The 18264-nt window shown below is 43.1% G+C and overlaps 1 protein-coding gene across 1 annotated transcript in view; it reads left to right on the plus strand.

Annotated features, from left to right (window-relative positions):
- The window catches only part of FRAS1 (Fraser extracellular matrix complex subunit 1), a 330441-nt gene that overhangs the window by 234473 nt on the left and 77704 nt on the right, over nucleotides 1-18264 (plus strand). The window contains exons 42-48 of the mRNA XM_055587421.1: nucleotides 962-1115; nucleotides 2755-3018; nucleotides 5836-6024; nucleotides 7432-7551; nucleotides 8070-8249; nucleotides 16583-16707; nucleotides 16991-17131. Of these exons, the coding sequence (XP_055443396.1) occupies nucleotides 962-1115; nucleotides 2755-3018; nucleotides 5836-6024; nucleotides 7432-7551; nucleotides 8070-8249; nucleotides 16583-16707; nucleotides 16991-17131 (1173 nt within the window). The remainder of the gene's footprint in view (nucleotides 1-961; nucleotides 1116-2754; nucleotides 3019-5835; nucleotides 6025-7431; nucleotides 7552-8069; nucleotides 8250-16582; nucleotides 16708-16990; nucleotides 17132-18264) is intronic.

Genomic DNA, 18264 nt, shown 5'->3' on the forward strand with positions numbered 1-18264 from the left:
TTCTCACAGACAGAGAAAACTTGCTAGCCTCACATGAGGTGAAAAGTAACATATGCTTATTTTCCCCTGCAATTATTGTATGTAGTTCTATGTGCAAACTTGCTTTTTCTAACATTTTAGTGTGTTTGTTCATCATACTGTAACATTAAAGAAATGTGTTCCCTGATGCTGTATATATTCTCTTTTGAGCAACTACATAAGCTTGCAAGGAGAGAGAGAGATAAAAGATAAAACTCAGAATGGAATACCCTCTGCCTTGAAAAAACAAAGCATGGCACTCTCAGCACCCTTGGGGGGCAAGGGTGGAGGGGAGCTGACTTCTGCTGGGGCTGGTCAGACAGACAGTTTAAACACCTGCACTTTCAAATATGTGTCCTCTATCATAGGTTCTAAGACAGCTATGATTTTTAAAAATGTGCCCTTTTATCCCCCCAGTACACTTGTACTTGTCTAACCACATGTCCATACTTCTGGCATCTGGAAAATGCCGTCATCGTACCTATGGAGAATGCTTGAGATTTCTGTAGCATGTCCATCAAGGGGATATCTGGTTTATGTGATCTGCTCAGCTTTCAACGTAACCATTTTGAGTGAGAATTAAAGACAGTGACATATTAGATGCAAACTATATACATAAAATAAACAATAAGGATTTACTGTCTAGCACAAAAAACTATGTTCAATATCTTGTAATGCCCTATAATGGAAAGTAATCTGAAAAAATATATAACTGGACTGCTTTGGTATACACCTGAAGTTAACACAATATTGTTAATCAACTATATTTCAATAAAAATACAATAACAACAACAACAATAATAATAAGAGGTGATGACACATTAAATGCTATCTCAGTGGTCAAAGTTGATGTGATGATGTTACTGTCTTTGAATAGTGTACGCTCTTTTTTTCTTCTTAAACCAGTATCTGTGTGAGACCTAATATTTTATGCTTTAATCAGAGGAAGAATGACGAGGCTCCCAGAATGACCTTGAGGCCCCTTGGTGTGCAGCTGAGCTCAGGAGTGGTGATAAGCAATTCTTCTTTGAGCCTGCAGGACCTGGACACTCCAGATAATGAGCTGATTTTTGTATTGACAAAAAAGCCTGGCCACGGTAGGACATAACTGCTATGGGAAGCTTCTTAATTGAGGTGCTCGATGGGTTATTAGAATAAACACGTAGATTTCAGCTGATCATTCCTTTACCTTCCTGGTGTGTAGTCCATTCATTGCATCAAGGTATAATCAAATTCACAGCCAGTTTATATTCTTTGGGGTCACCATAGCCCGGTTGTTCTAAAAGCCTGACTCCTGGGTAATTGGTGTCTCTGAAATTCAATTTCAGCTGTTTTCTTGCTTTCTTATGTAGCCTTAGGCAGAACAAGTTTTCAGAATCTACACATCCTCTTCTTGGAGGGGGTATCATTGCTTGATCATCCTGGGCTATTTCATACAAAGAACAGAATAGCCACCTTGTAATTAATTACAGAAGGTGTTCATTTCAGGTTAGAGGCATGGTAGGTAATCTTTATGAGCTCGTTTGTTTTGCAAAGAAAGCACTTTTCCTGATTAAACTAGAGGTTTAAAACACCACCATGGTAATCTTCTACCTACTTCCTTTCTAAGTGCCACCTACCTAGTATTAGCTAAAGCTCTGCAATTTTCATCTCCTAAGTGGTGGCTTGGTGGCCTAATGGCTATTGACCTTTTACAGATGAAACTATTCCTGTTGATGGAGAGATCAGCAGAGAAGCTGTTGGTCATTACATTTTATCTTGCCTCCATCCACTTTCACTTTCTTTAATGAAACACTGTGTTTCATTGCATACACATGACCCTTGAAAATAGGATAATATGCCTCAGCCCAAGGATGATTAGTGTGTTTCTGAATATAAAAGGAGTTTAAAATAAAGTCCTCTGTCTCATCCCAGATGCCTCAGGAGGAAGGCAGCAAGTGGAGAGTGCTACTTTACCCTACAGAAGAGGAAAATAAGGCTTAGATAGTGAAGTGAGTTTGAATTTGTGGAGAGAGATTTGATTCCTAAGCCCCTGTATTTCCATATCCATCTGTGTCCCCTTAAGAGATTTTTAATCAGGAAAAGTGGGACTTTATCTTCTTTATTTGGAGATGAGGTCATCGAGCATCACCCTATGCTTTTGTATAAAATTTTGAGTTGTTGGTTACTTATGCATGTGCAATCAACACATCCAAGGGGCTTGGCGTTATACCCAGGCTCAAAGTTAACAAAATCACATAATGTTTTGGTGCCATATTTGCTCCACCACATGGATGTGAAAGTTGGACCATAAAGAAAGCTGAGCGCTGAAGAATTGATGCTTTTGAACTGTGGTGTTGGAGAAGACTCTTGAGAGTCCCTTGGACTGCAAGGAGATCCAACCAGTCCATCCTAAAGGAGATCAGTCCTGGGTGTTCATTGGAAGGACTGATGTTGAAGCTGAAACTCCAATACTTTGGCCACCTCATGTGAAGAGCTGACTCATTTGAAAAGACCCTGATGCTGGGAAAGATTGAGGGCAGGAGGAGAAGGGGATGACAGAGGATGAGATGGTTGGATGGCATCACTGACCCGATGGACATGGGTTTGGGTGGACTCCAGGAGTTGGTGATGGACAGGGAGGCCTGGCGTGCTGCAGTTCATGGGGTCGCAAAGAGTCGGACACGACTGAGTGAATGAACTGAACTGAACTGTTTCTTTCTTTCTTTCTTTTTTTTTTTTTACTTCCTTCCTCAGGTCATCTGCTCTGGAGGCAAACTGCTTCTGAACCTCTGGAGGATGGGAGGGTTTTGGCCCAGGGCTCCTCCTTCACCTACCAAGATATCCTGGCTGGGCTAGTTGGGTACATGCCTGGTGGTCCAGGTGTGGCAGTGGATGAGTTCCAGTTCTCCCTCACTGATGGCCTCCACACGGACACCGGGAGGATGGAGATATATATAGAACTGCCTACAATTGACATCCCCTACCTGGCTGTAAACAGAGGCCTCCAACTCTCAGCAGGTACCACAGGCATGGAAGAAAGTGGCCATGGTTTCTTCTTTGATCCTGCGCAATGCTTCCTTCCATGTCAGCAGTGTGGGAGGATCTTGAACTGAGTGTGTAGAGTTTAGGGAGACCTGTTGTTTTGGGGACACTAAGCATTGTGAATGACAAGTGTGAAATCTCTGAAGTTCTTTGGACCAGATGCCTGTGTCTGTGAATCTGAGGAAAGACTGAGAAGAGTTTATAGTATTTCCAGGGTCCTCAAAATATTCATTTATCCAACCACTTGTAGGTCCCGATCTCTTAGAACATTGACATTGCCCAACCAACCCTACAGAAACAAACAACAAAATCTAGCAGGATTTTCAACATGCTCCTTTTTTTTTTTTTTTTGGAAGTCATGGAGAGGCAATTGGGAAGTCATCATGCAGTAGGAGAGATTATACCAGTAATTAAGAACCATTAGATACGGTGTTCTAGGATCTAACATTCACAGTTCGCTGGTGAATATTCAACACTGAAGGACCTGTGACAACTGTGGGCCTTGGAGTCACTTTGCAGTAGATGTTACTTATAGAGAGTGGACCTTTGGGCCACAGAGCATCTATATCACGCTGGACTTCTGTTTGCTTGTCTGTTCTTAGTTTCACATGTATTCTGTAGTGAAAAATATTTGGTAGAATGGTATTTGAAAATGTGGAGATTCCCAAAGGTCTCAAGTATTAGGTCTGGGACTTAACCTTGCCCTATTTACAAGTTAATAAGTTGACCTATTACTCTTTCATGGATCCCGGTCAAACACATGAGATTCCTTGTTGTTTTTATTTAGTCCCTAAATCATGTCTGACTCTGTGACCCCGGGGGCTGTAACCTGCCAGGCTCCTCTGTCCATTGGATTTCCCAGGCAAGGATAATGAAGTGGGTTGCCATTTCCCACTCCAAGGGAATGTTCCTGACCCAGGGATCAAACCTGCATCTACTTGATTGCAAGCAGATTTTTTACTGCTGAGCCACTGCGGAAGCTGAGATTCCTTGGTCAGTAATAAAGTACTCTGTGACAATGCCCTGCAAGTCCCACAGGGGCAATGCAGAGGGCCCAGACGAATACATTTGTGTGCAGGGTGATGAATTGCAGAAGAGGAACCCTGAGCTTGGGAACTCTCCTTGTTATAGTAGCGATAAGCAAACCTGATCTGTGTCTCAGAGGAAAACATCACCTCCTCCCTCAGGGATGCTCGCTGAGAATGGCTCAGAGAACAAGAGGTCAAACCTTGCATTCTTGGCATTACCCAGCACAAACATACAGAGACGCTCAGGGCCCATGGCAGACTGTCGCTCTACAGACCAGGTTCTATTACACATGAGTAACTAACTAGGACCTCCTTTATCAGAATTCACTGTTTTAATGTGAAAAGTGGGCTAGAGAGAAGAACAAAGAGGAAGGCCCTGAGAAGAGGTGCTTGCCAGGAGGGACAGTCCCAGGTGGTTCAGTGGTAAAGAATCCGCCTGTCAATGCAGGAGACTCCAAAGATGCATTTTGATGGGCTCGCAAAGAGTCGGACATGACTGAGCATGCACACACGCACTCTGCCTTGCCTCTGTCCCCAGCACCTGGGCAGTCTTCCAGGACCCAGCATTCAGGTCTCCCTGCTCTGTGTCTCTCATCATAGCCTCTATCTTGAGGAACAGTGATTCTGACTATTCGGTGTGAGATGGCAACTAGATATGTTTGTGAGTTTATGTAAAGCTGTTTTATGTTTTTGTTTTTTTTAATGATTTGGTGATCCTTAAGACAGTAAATAAATTAGGTCCAAGCTGGTCTCATTGTCGTTCTGAGAGTTATTTACATCACAGAGCTAGAAGTTCAGAACATAGATTTAGGTACTAACTGAAAAGTCAAGGGAGAGAGCGATCATGTGCAGAGAGTGAAATTGGATCAGAAGAAAAAGGGGCTCAGATCTAAACTCAAGGTGAAAGTCGCCCAGCCGTGTCCAACTCTTTGCGACCTCATGGACTTAACAGTCCATGGAATTCTCCAGGCCAGAATACTGGAGCGGGCAGCCATTCCCTTCTCCAGGGGATCTTCCCAACCCAGGGATCAAACCCAGGTCTCCCACATTGCAGGCAGATTCTTTACCAGCTGAGCCAAACTCAAGGGGTGATTAAAAAATTGGGAAGTTGGGACTATTCACTTAGGGAAATTAAAATGTATTCAGCTGGAACCAGAAGGGCAAGCAGCTGATATTTTCTTTTTATTTTCTAAAGGAAGGAAATTATTTTATTTATTTATTTGGCTAAGCTGGGTCTTCATTGTTTCATGTGGGGTTTGCAATATGCGGAATCTAGCTCTCTGACCGGAGAAGGCAATGGCAACCCAACTCAGTACTCTTGCCTGGAGAATCCCATGGACGGAGGAGCCTGGTAGGCTACAGTCCATGGGGTTGCTAAGAATCGGATACGACTGAGCAACTTCACTTTCACTTTTCACTTTCATGCATTGGAGAAGGAAATGGCAACCCACTCCAATATTCTTGCCTGGAGAATCCCAGGGACAGAGGAGCCTGTTGGGCTGCTGTCTATGCGGTCGCACAGAGTCAGACACGACTGACGTAACTTAGCAGCAGCAGCAGCTCTCTGACCAGGGATCAAACCCTGGGCCACTGTATTGGGGAGCATGGAATCTTGGCCATTGGACCACCTCGGAAGTCCTATAGCTGATACTTCCTTAGATCGGGGAGTGTGTGATAATTTTAGTCTCCAGTCTCCTAAAATCATTTGAACTGCTCTCCAGAAGCAATAATGGAGAAAGACCTAGTCTCTCCCATTCTCTTCCAGGGTCCATAGCAACCATCACAGATCGGCACTTGAAAGTGACGGCTCCTGACTCAGATGACCACCAGGTGATGTACATCTTAAAGGAAGACCCTGGAGTAGGGCGCCTGCAGATGGTAAAGCGTGACAGTCTGGAGCAGATCTCCACTAGAGGCCCCATCCGAAGTTTCACCCAGGCTGACATCAGTCAAGGTCAGGCACTTCTCCTACCCAGACTTCCAGAAACTCCAACCCCTGTAGTCAAATGGGAATTGGTGCCTGGTAGCCAATGGCAGCAAACTGCACACTCTTGTTTTGAATTACGAGCTGAGTTATAGCTTCATTTATTCTTACTTGTCTCCTCCGTTTTTTGGTTTGAAAAAAAACTTTCCTTCTTGACTAAAATGTTCTCATGCTTTGACATAGCCTTGATGAAACTGAGGGCTATTATAGAGGAAAAAATCATTTTGACTTGCTGTGATGCTAAAAAGTGTATGAGAGAGAGAGGAAAAAAAAGAAGTGAATTGGGATGGATTAAGGTGAAAATTATGCCTGCCTTAGGTGAACAATTTATATCTCTCTCCAGCTCCCCAAAGAGCACAAGTTAATGAACTAAGCAAAATGGAAGGGCATAAATCAGAGCTGCCTCAGGGAGATTACATAGCTCATCCCTCCTTCAGGAAATGCTGATGTAATGTGAAAGCATAAATGTTAAATGCTACGTAGTTACCGTACAGTGCTTTCAGGGATAAGAAAGGAAAAGAAGTTGCATATTGAGAGGGAAGTAATCCAATGTCAGGTGATGATGTGCAATTTCCGTTTAGAGGTGGAAGCATGCTTCCCTAGGACCAGAATACAGGTCCTGTCTGTGCACTCATGCCTAGAATTGATAGCAGCCAAAATATCATTGGACCTGTCTGTACTTTAGTGAAGGGAGTGGAATAATTCCTTAGTTATTCCTTGCCTCGGTGTCCCTTTTCAGAATATGAGAGCAGGGACTTCTTCCCAGATGTTTGGTTATATTTACATCACTAGATCCTTATAAGTAATGCTATGGTTTAACAAAAATATAATATATTGGGTTTTTCCCTTTGGGTCCAATTGACATCTAGGTAGAGTTTATTCATTTTATCTGTTTCTTTGTTGATTGGTTATATCCCACACCTTTCCTAAAATGTTTTAAGACTGGGAAGCGGGAGTGACACCTTACGGGAGCATGTGGTCTGTGCCTCTCTGTCCTCCTGCCCTGTGACATGGATAGATAACAGGGCCGCACTGGTGATGTGGGTCTGGTCAGTTCCCATTTCCACATGGGCAGTTTTGCTGACCTCATGATTCATGAGGCTTCCTTAGAGCCTTCCACAGATGCTGAGCCTCAGCTGTAAGCAAAGCCACTTGCTGCTTGGGGTGATTTTATCATGAAGTCACTGATGATGAGGAAGTCACTAGACAAAGGGAGGAAATGAAAACATTAGACTAAAATGTCAAAGGCAATATCAAAGTGAGAGGAGGGTAATTGATTCATTGGTGTGAATACCCGTTGAATTCTCACCTGATATTTCAGAAATAAGGCCAGAAAACACAAAATATCAAACTGTGATCTTCTTGTCCTTGTTATAGGCCTTATAGAATACAGTCATGGAAAAGGAGAATCTGGTGGGAACTTTGCTTTTAAATTTGATGTGGTTGATGGAGAAGGCAACAAACTGATCGGCCAGTCATTTTCCATCAATGTTTCAGGTAAGGGAGCATTGGGTGTTTGAAAGTTCTCCAGCAGTTCTGAGGTCATGTGGTGCATACCTTGAGGCCTGAGCCTTTTCTTTACGGGCTTGTGTGGAAATCTGAAATCCTCTCAACTCTGTTGTGCAATGCTGTGGCTCTTTGATGTACTCTCTGAGAGTCAGACCTGGGGATTATGTTGATTATTTTGATTTTACTCCTGAACACTAGGCCCAGAATTGAAAAAAAAGGAAGCGTAAAAGGTTGCTGTTGTTGTCAGTCTCTAAGTTGTGTCCGACTCTTTGTGACCCCGTGTGCTACAGCGTGCCAGGGTCCTCTGTCCTCCACTACCTCCTGGAATTTGCTCAAATTCCTGTCCATTGAGTCGATGGTACTATCTAACCATCTCATCCTCTGCCACCCCCTTCTCCTTTTGCCTTCAATCTTTCCCAGCATTCAGGGTCTTTTCCAATGAGTCAGTTCTTCACGTCAGGTAGCCAAAGGATCACATTTCATGTTACTCTTTCTAACATTTTCAGAAGACAAATCCCCACCAGTCATCATCACCAATAAAGGGCTGTTCTTGGATGAAAACTCGGTGAAGAAGATCACCACTCTGCAACTCTCTGCCGCTGACCAGGAGACGGAACCCACAGAACTGGTCTACCGAATCACCAGAGAGCCCCAGCTGGGCCACCTGGAACATACGGCATCACCAGGTAAGCCCATCATCTCTGACTTCATCAGACCAAAGCTGGGATTTAGTAAGTGCCGGGGGCAGCCATATCATGTGTATACGTTCACCTCAAACCTGCCTCTATTAGTATGTATTTCTGGCATCACTATTTCTGGCCATTGTATACTGCCTTGCATTATACTTAGAATACAGTGTACTCCATTGCTTACTTGCTGGAAGTTGATTTGATAATTACAATTTGATGTAAACAGTCTTGTCTCCAACACTAGAATTCAACACATAGAAAGAGAGCATGCATATTGGATAAGATCCTGGTTCAGCTGCTACAGAGGAAGAAAAAGAGATGAATGAGACATTACCCCAATCATCAGAGTCTTCTGTTGGATGAGATAAGGAGCCTTCGCATATAACCATATGTAAGGGAAGAAGATGGCAGGTGTTTTAAGAACTGTATAAACCTGCCATCCTAGGAGTTCGAAAGCAAAAGAGGTGATATAGGATGGGAAGGTGCTCAGAGGTGGTGTTTAAGAGAGCCCTTGAAAGATAGAATTTGGGCTAACAGAAATTGTGTTATTTCAAGAGATAGGAACAGCATGTGGACTCATTCCAAAAATTATGAGTGGGCCAGTTTTGCTAAAGCATATATTCTGAAAATAGTAGTACATTGGGTTCATGGGTAGACTGAGATTTTATGATGGATCTTCAGAGTGGTGATCAGTAATCCCTATTTAATTCAATAGGCAATAAGGAGGCCCTGCAGAATTTTGAACAGGGAAGGGAAGTGAATTCCTCCAGTGTCCAATAGGATAAACTAAAAGAAAGGAAGAGAAAGGAGACAGTGACAGTAGGTAGGAAGTTTAGCATTTGGCCAGATGGGAGCTAGTGAGGCCTCTGGCAGTGGGGCAGCCTCCATGTGGGAATAATAAGATGAAAATAATAAAAGAAATTACACCTGCTACCTAGTAAGTATCCAGTAAACAGTAGTTGGTGGAAGGAAAGAGTTAATTTCAGGAGGAGAAACTATAGAATTTGGCAACTTGAACAAATGTGAAAGACAAGAGATATTTGCTGAATAAACAACCTAAAGGTAGAATTTATTTTGTCCATCACAGGAGCAGTGTCAGCTTGCAGGAGATTTAGATCGTTGGTTTTCTTTGGATTTCAGGTTACAGATTTTTCTTTCATTCAACCAGGGAAATAGCAGAATAGAGGAAGTACCTGCCCTGATTCTGGGGGTCAGACAGTAGGCAAACAAGCAAGTATATATATCATGTCAGTGGTGATGAGTTAGGGAGTGAAATGAGGGCATTCCTGGGGTACAGAGACCAATGAGGTGAGGGAAGGCCTCCTAATAATAAGAGGACATTTGAGCCGAGATCTGAAGAATGTAAGGGAGCCAGCCATGCTGACATATAAGGAAAGAACATTCAGCATCTTTCCAGGGCATCAGCGAGTATCAACATCCTGAAATGGGATCAGCCAAGCCCATCACGTTCCAGTTACAGCAAGGAGACTAGTGTGTCTGGGGTAGAGTGTGTAGGGGAGAAAGTGAGGGTGGGTGAGCTAGAGGGGGATATGGTGGAAAGGGTGAGGGAGGCAGACCGTGTCTGGGTCCAGCATGATGATGGGGGAGGGAGTGTGTGTATGTTGGGGGGGGCACGGGGAAGACTGAACAGACTGGCCTGAATCCCTAATGCAAATTAAAGCCCATGCCCTCCCCTTTTGTCCTGAAGTTCCTGGGGGCAGTGTGCAGATCAGCATTCCCAAGACCTTGGCTGCAAGAGATATTTGATAACTAATTCATGAGCTAATTGCTTCTGCCAGAATTCTGTCAGGTTGCTGATTGTATCTCTCCAAAGATGAAAGGGCAGACTCTTGGCTGTTGTGTTGGGGCAACTGCAGTTATACCTTACAGTACTCCAAAAGGCTTGGAGCATCATGCAAGGCCCTGCCAGCTACTGGTGAGACCCTGGCTCTTCTCAGCTGTGTCACGTCCTGGGGGAGGTGGCTCCAAATTTGCCTTTTCTGTTTTTTGCAGTCTCCACCTTCTCTGGGCTTAAATCCGGATGCCAGTACCAAGCTAGCACTGCTCAGGGGGCCACCCATAACAGATCCCCCTTCTCCCTCTTCTTGGGAAAGCAGACTCTAAAACAGAGGGAGGCGTGCTTCCCTGCCCTCTCCCACCAGGCTCGACTTCCTCATCTACATGCTCTCCCGTGCCCACCAGTTCTTTTCAATCCTCCTGTTTTTAGAAATTCTGAATAGACCTGATAAGATGATCTTTACTCCTAGAGGGCCCTGTCCATTTTTAATGAACAGGACTTCCCTTCCCATCCCCTACTACCAGCCCTGCTGTCCATTCTAGAGAATCTAGTCAGCGTTCTCTCCTTCCCTGTCTCCCCTAAGTGGAACTGGATTCATGAATTTGATTCTTTTTAAATGTCAAAGGTTTTCCTTCAGAGGAAGTCCGTGTTGATTACGGATCACCCTCTCAGAAGGCAGTTGGCTCCAGCTTGGAGAAAACCACTTCATCCCATTTGTCTCAGGGGGTGAGGATTGGTCTACTTGGTGCCAGAGCCTCTTTCCAAAAGGAGCAGAACAGCTTTTAGACCCGTGTCTCCATGCAGGCACTGAGCTATTTGGGGACTGGAGGCCCCTGGGAATTCTCATTTCCCACCAGTGCTTGCAGACATCCTCTTGATGGTTAACTGTGAAATGGATTTAGTATTATGCCAGCTCTCTTAGTCAGCTGATTGTTTTCTTTAGATAGAAAAGGTTTGAAGGTCCTCTCTTCTTCCCCCAAGGAGACACAGGGAGCCATGTGCACGGGGGAAAACAGACATGAGATCCCTACCATGGAGGAGAGCTGCATTAAGCTTGAGTCCCTGTGTGGGCTCCTTGCAGGGTTGAGGGCCCACAACCTCATGTCAGGGACCCTAAGAACTCTCTTATTCTTTTCATTTTGGGGGCTGTGCTGAGCAGCGTATAAGATCTTAGTTCCCTGACCAGGAATCGAACCTGCTCCCCCCACAGTGGAACATGAAGTCTTAACCCTGGACCACCAGGAAAGTCCCAGGACCCACTTATTCTAAAGAAATCAGAGTAAGGAGTTACATTATCAGGATAGAAACTAGGCTTCTGGGGAAAAGCAACTCCAAAATACAGTACCTTCCATAAGTTTTTTTTCACTCACAGCAAAATCCAGAGGCAGGTGGTTCAGACCACCTGAGGTGGTTCAGTGACCCTCCACGTGAGGCTCCCATCTCTGGTCCAAGGTGACCACTGTATTGTCAGCATCCCCAGCCAGCAGCTGGCAAGAAAAAAAGAGTGGCGTCCACATCCATTTCTTCTTTAGGAGAATTGCTGGGAACACATCCCATTTGGTCACATCCTAGTAAGAAGGACATAGCCACACAAGGCTATGAGGTGGTTGGGAGATCTAGACCCTAAGTGGACATCCAGTCACTTAACTAATAAACAGCAGTTGTATTTTTAAAGTCAGGGAGCAATAATATTGAACATAGCTATCTCCAGCACACACTGGTTCTCCCCTTCCCCAGACATTTATTGAGTAGCTGCAGCAGGAGAAAGCTTGGGTCTTGGAAGTGGAAGACATATAAGCAAATATCTGCAAGTGTATGTTGGTAGCTGTTAACAGCACTGTGTGAGGACGTTAGGGTTCGAGGGGCTGCGAGTGAGTCAGGAAGGACTTCCCAGAGGTGATGCTTTACCTAAGGTATTCCTTGGCTTCCTCGCTATCTCAGCCTCTCAGGATTGTGACACCAACCAAAATTGAATGCACCTGGTGTCTTAGTTCAGGTCCTTCTGAGAGCAGAGGTGCATTAGTATGCTGGGGCAGCGGTCATAAACAGCTGCTTAAACAGCAGAAGCTTATAGTCTCACAGATGCAGGGGCTGGAAGTCCAAGATCAGAGTGTCAGCAGAGTTGGTTCTTCCTGAGGAAGACTCGATTCTAGGCCTCTCTCCTAGGCTCATAGATGCCTGTCTTCATGTTCACATGACATTCTCCCTGTATGTGTATGTCTGTGTCAAAACTCCCTCTTTTATAAGGACATTAGTCAAATTGGTTTAGGGCCCATCCTAATGACCTTACCTTTTAAAAATAAATAATTTTAATTAATTGTTTATTTTTATTTTTTGGCTGTGCTGGATCTTCATTGCTTCATGGGCTTTTCTCCGGTTGTGGCAAGTGCAAGCTACTCTGTAGTTGCATTGTAAAGCCTCTTTACATTGTAAAGTAATGCTTTACATTGTAAAGCATTGTAAAGTTTGTGGTGGCTTCTCTTTGTTGTGGAGCTTAGGCTCTAGGGTGCATGGGCTTCAGTGGCTGTGGTTCCTGGGCTCTAGAGCACAGGCTCAAGAGTTGTACCCCATGGGCCCAGTTGCTCTGCAGCCTGTGGGATAATCCTGGATCAGTATTGAATCCGTGTCTCCTGAATTAGCAGGTAGATTCTTTACCACTAAGCCACTACAGAAGACCCCCCCCCCACCCAGTGACCTAATCTTCACAAATTACATCTGCAGTGATTCTATTTCCAAATAAAGTCACATTGTGAGGCACTGAGGGTTAGGACATCAGTGTATGAATCTGGGGGGATACAATTCATTCCGTTAACAGGAGGCTTGGAAGAAAATCGGAAGCAGAGAAGCTGAGAGTCTACCCAGCATGAGCTTGAGGTGGGAACAGACAATAGGCACAGAGCCATCCACAGCTGCACTGAAGAAGGAGAGCCAGGGCCATTTCCTGACATCCGATTAGGAAGGCAATTTCTTCAAAGATGCTTTATTCTCACACCACTTCCTTGCCCTGGACTGAACTTTCTCTAACATACTGGCCCTCCAGGGGAGTTAGAAAACTGACAGGGTTAACGTGGGTCTCCATAATGCTGCCAGATACATAGGTTAGCCAGCAGGTTGGTGACTGAAAACACCTTAGATGGCATTAAAAGCCTTCAAGATATTTCAAACAGTAACTACCTGCTATGACAGTCGGTAAGGACAATATGTTACTAGAAGCAGCATCTTGCCAGGTGAGTGAACGGCTGAAGCCTTCCAATAGCCAATTAGCAACAGCTAAAAAAATGTTTTAAGTGTATAGATATTGAGAATCTCTGCTTAATGGGACCTCTTAGATAGTAATTGTAGTCAATGGACTAAATTCATTCACCAAATATGTTTTGAGAACCTCCCTTATGCCGGGTGGTATTCTCGGTGCACATTAGTGAAGAAACACCAAAAATCTTGTCCTCTTGAAGCTTACCTTCTAATGCAGCTTGTTACCCTCTGGCACTTAATTATGGCTATCATTTAAATCATAATACTAAATACCACCATCAAAATCAGCATTTCAGATAAGAAAGAGGTTATAGCCAGAAAATTACCCTATGACTCAAATTTTTTAAAAAAATTTGCAATGGTGATATTTCAATGGTAGAACTATGAGTGGTTTGTGATTCTTTATTTTTCTGTGTTTCTCACATTTTCTTTAATACTCATGTATCACTTTTATTTGACAAAAAATTAAAGGATAAGGGTGAAATCCAAGCAGTTCCTTGTCTAGCCCAAAACAGCTAGATAAGTTTTACCAAAAGCACTCCTAACAGAATAAAAAATAATTAAATATATATATAATCTCATTTCAATATGTAATCAACATAAGATAAAGAAGTACTTGCAGCAGGCCTAAACTTTGGAAGTGAGCAACCTTGAGTTCCAGTCTCAGCACTGCCCTCTTATTAACTGTTACCTTCAGATGGGTCACATTTCTTATCTATTTTATTAGTATCATAATCTAGAAAAATGATGCCAACCCTGACCTACCAGAGCTGGCTGAGATAAGAAAAAATGATCTGGGTACTTCTGTGGTGGTCCAGTGGTTAAGAATCCACCTTGCAATGCAGGAAACGTGCGTTTGATCCGTGGTTGGGAAACTAGGATCCCACATCTAGGCAACTAGAGAGAAGCCTGCCAACTGCCACAAAGACCCCTGCACCACAACTAAGACCTGACACAGCCAAAAATTAATGAAATTTTAACATATTTTTAAAAAATCCATATAAGCAAATTTGAAACAACATTCTACACGTGGTAAGTGCCCAGTGTTTGCTAGATTGAATTGGAAAAGATCCACTAAGACCACTCATGTACTGCCAGTGGGAATATAAAATAGTACTTTGCTTTGGAAAATAGTTTGGCAGATTCCTAAAAAGTTAAGCATACACCTTATATGCATTCCTACTGTCCTCCTCTTAGCAATTTACCCAGGAAGAATGAAAACTTCCACACAAAGACTTGTGCACAAGTGATCATAGAAACTTTAATTGTAGAAGTCCCAAACTAAAAATAATCTAAATGTCCATGAACAGATAAATGGATAAACAATCTTTGATATAACCATCCACTGGAATAGTACTCACCAATGAAAAGGAGTGAACTAGGAATACATGCTACAGTATGGATGAGTTATGTTTAGCAAAATAATTATGCTAAATAAATAAGAAGTCATTTATCAAATAGTATATACTGTATGTTTCTGTTTATTAAAAAAGTTAGAGAATATGCCAACTAATCTATAATGACTTCATTTGCTTCTTTGGGATGGAGTGGAACATAGGAAAAGAAGGGATGGAAGGGTTACAGAATGTCAGAAACTTTTGGGGTGGTGGAAACATTTCACTATTTTGATTGAGGTGATGGTTTCATGGGCCTAACAAAGATAATATAAACTTATACTTCAAATACGTATAATTTATTATACATCAATTTCCTCTCAATAAAAAATATGAAAAAAATAAGAAGATTAATCTCACTACTTCCTTCTCAAGAAGAAGGGAAATCTATCACCTTTTTAATCAGTCTTAGAGTTTCATAAAGGGAATAGTGAATTAGGTGACCAGTTGATCATGAGAATCCACACAGGTGTTTCCTCATGAGCTGTGAGAATGGATTCACAGCAGGGGAAGAAGTTTAAATTTCTCTGTGTATCCAGTCTGAAGTTATTAAATTTTTAAAGAATGGTATGAATTTCTGTCCAGAACCACAAGATGAAACATAAAATGAGGGTGGGGGCCACATTTTTGCCTGCCAAGAGCTGGTCTAGTAAGCACAGAAATATAAATGCCTCATCAAAAAATTTATGCCTCAATATTCAGGAGGCTATTGTATCTGAATGACATTTCAGATGATAAACAGAGATGCAAATGTTAACCACACTGGTTGATGTGTTTTATTTTTAAGATAAAAATATGATATTAATATCACAGTTAAATGTAAAATAGTCAAAGTAGAATCTCTCTCTTTTTTTTTTTTTACAGTAAAGACTAACTGGTTTTGCTAGGATTAACAGTGACAAATATAAATAATAAATTCCAGGAAGCAGCAAATGAATTTCAGGACCAAAGCAAAGGACTAGATTAAATAAATGCTCTAACACCCAGAATCAGAAAATTTGTGCTGAGAGATTTAAGGATATGATTTTATTTCAGACTTGTCTGGCACCTGGGGATGGACCCCAGGAGCCCTAAGATAGAAGCAAGAATTTGGGGCTGTTTTGCCAAATGTTGTCGAGTATTTGAAAAGATAGAGATATTATTCATTAGTGGGATACCTTGGCATTATTTAAAAATCATTTCAGGTTTTGTTTTTAACTTTAAAATGACTCTGAAAAATAGTTTTCGCTGTATCACATTTTTAAAAGATACTGGTAGGTCATTTGAGAGTTGAGAAAGAATGATTGCTCAAACTCCAAAGTCGTGTGGTAAGTTTTGTTACTGCCATCTTGGCCAAAGTGGTATATAAGAAGCTAGAATCATAGAACTGAGAATGAAAGAGACCTTGAAGAATATCCGATGAAATTAAGGCTCACCAATCTCAGAAAAAAGGTTGTGTGTAGCCAAGCCCTTGGACCCCAGTGTTTCAACACTAAGCCATCACACAATATTCAGAATTAGGGCAGGTTTTCAGAAAGGACTATGAGGCGATGGGGGATGTAAAACTTCAGAGCGAGGAGTCTGGCAAAGAAGGCAATGACTCTACCTTTCACAGTTTGACCTGCATACATAAACCCCAAGAGAGAAGAGAGTAACATTTATTGAGCACCAGCTGTTGCCTTGGCACAGGGTAGAAGCCTAGATAATTAACACATGTTCCCACAGAACATATGCTGTTGCAGGGGAAACACACAGACAGCTCTAACCCAGGGTCTTAGAGGGCAGCACATCGATACTGTAAGAAAAGGACAAAGGACTCTCTCTGGGGACAGTGTGACATTTCCCTTAGCTGAGAGAGCCATGACTCGCCTCTTGACACCCTTTCTCTGGTTCTCGTCTTTTGCTAGGCATCCAGATTAGTTCCTTTACGCAAGCTGACCTCACTTCAGGAAACGTTCAGTATATCCACTCCAGTGAGACTGAGAAGCATTCAGATGCCTTCAGCTTTACGCTCTCTGATGGAGTCCACGAGGTGGGTGAGGAACTCGCTTCCCTCCTTGATGGGTATCAATTCAGCGTCCTCTCCTTTAACTGGAGGGCCCGGAGCCACCATTGTTGAGAGAGCTCCGTTTCCCTCTGCTCTCAGCCCAGGACAGAGGCAAAGAAACTCTATCTTGCCAAAAAGAATTCACCTCTGGGTTCCTGGTCAGTCAGTCACGCCAGGAACGGTGTGAAAGGGAATGCAGAGAGCGTCTGCCTTTTCCTCAGGTGGCTGCTGGGGACAGGCGGCCCACCTGCACTTTTTCACCCTGCAGGTGACTCAGACTTTCCGCATCACTCTTCGCCCTGTGGATGACGCGCTGCCCCACGTGCAAAACTTTGGGATGCGGGTACAGGAGGGTGTGAGGAAGACCATCACGGAGTTTGAGCTTAAAGCGGTGGATGCAGACACAGAGGTAGGAGTGCTCCCCTGGCCTCTCTTGTCCAATGAGATGCCTGTTGCTTTGTGACAGTAGATCCCAAGGGTGGGGCGAGGATGGGGCTGAAAGTAATACAAGCACCCTCAAAGGACTAAAAACCAGAACATACCATGGCCTGCTGGGAAAAAAAAGCTAATACATTTGAAATAAGTTGTTTTTAAACTCTTTTGGAAACCCGAAATACGTTTATCCTTTCCCACGATTGCATGTTAACAATCATGTTAACATTCTGATTTTGATTATGATCCACAGAAAATTAGGTCGATGGCATTTTATCCAATTTTTATTACTCCCTATTATTAATGAACAAGGATTTTCTCTCCGCTACACTTTTCCCTCCTTCATCGAGACTTCACCGGATGACAACTAATTATTGCAGTGTGAACATTCTCAAAGAACCAGGCTTTATCCGTTAGAACAGGGCATGTCGAGACTAAACTCCTCCTCTCCTAATGCTTTCCAATTAAAGAATCTAATATTCTGACATGATTTAGCTCCCATTAAGGGTACCACTCACTTATTAATTAGTTCTATGTATGCCCTTCCCCGTGCCAGCATGCATTCATTTATTTATTCATTCTTTCAGCAAGTATTTATTACCAAGGTCAGCTCTAGATGCTAAAGACAGCACTGTGAACAAAGCAGATCAAAGTGCTAGCCTTAGGGAGTTTACAACCTTTGGTTAGGGGGACAGATGATAAAGAAAGAAAGAACATAGACTATAGTGTCAGGTGTGATAAGTGCTAGAAATAAAAATAAAGTGACATGAAGGTGACAGAGATTGATGTGTGTGCTGTTTGAGGCACAGGTCAGGGAAGTTTTCTCTGAGTGGCTGATACTTGAGCAGAGATAGGAAGAGAAAGAGCAGACTGTGCAGTTTCCTGGGAGAATCCCTCAGGAGGGCAAAAGCCCTGTGGTCCAGTGCGCTTGGAACAATTGAGTAGCCAGGCCAAGGGTCTAGACCCCAGGGAACAAGCAGGAGAGGAAAAGGAGGAGGCCAGAGAGGAACTGTGGAACCAGGTTACAGAAGACCTTCTTAGCCCAGGTCAGGCCTCTGCATTTTCTTCCAAGATGGTGGGAAATCATTGGAGAGTCCTGAGCAGGATTTT

Source organism: Bubalus kerabau, chromosome 7, assembly GCF_029407905.1.
Source record: "Bubalus kerabau isolate K-KA32 ecotype Philippines breed swamp buffalo chromosome 7, PCC_UOA_SB_1v2, whole genome shotgun sequence".
NCBI classification, from domain to species: Eukaryota; Metazoa; Chordata; class Mammalia; order Artiodactyla; family Bovidae; genus Bubalus; species Bubalus kerabau.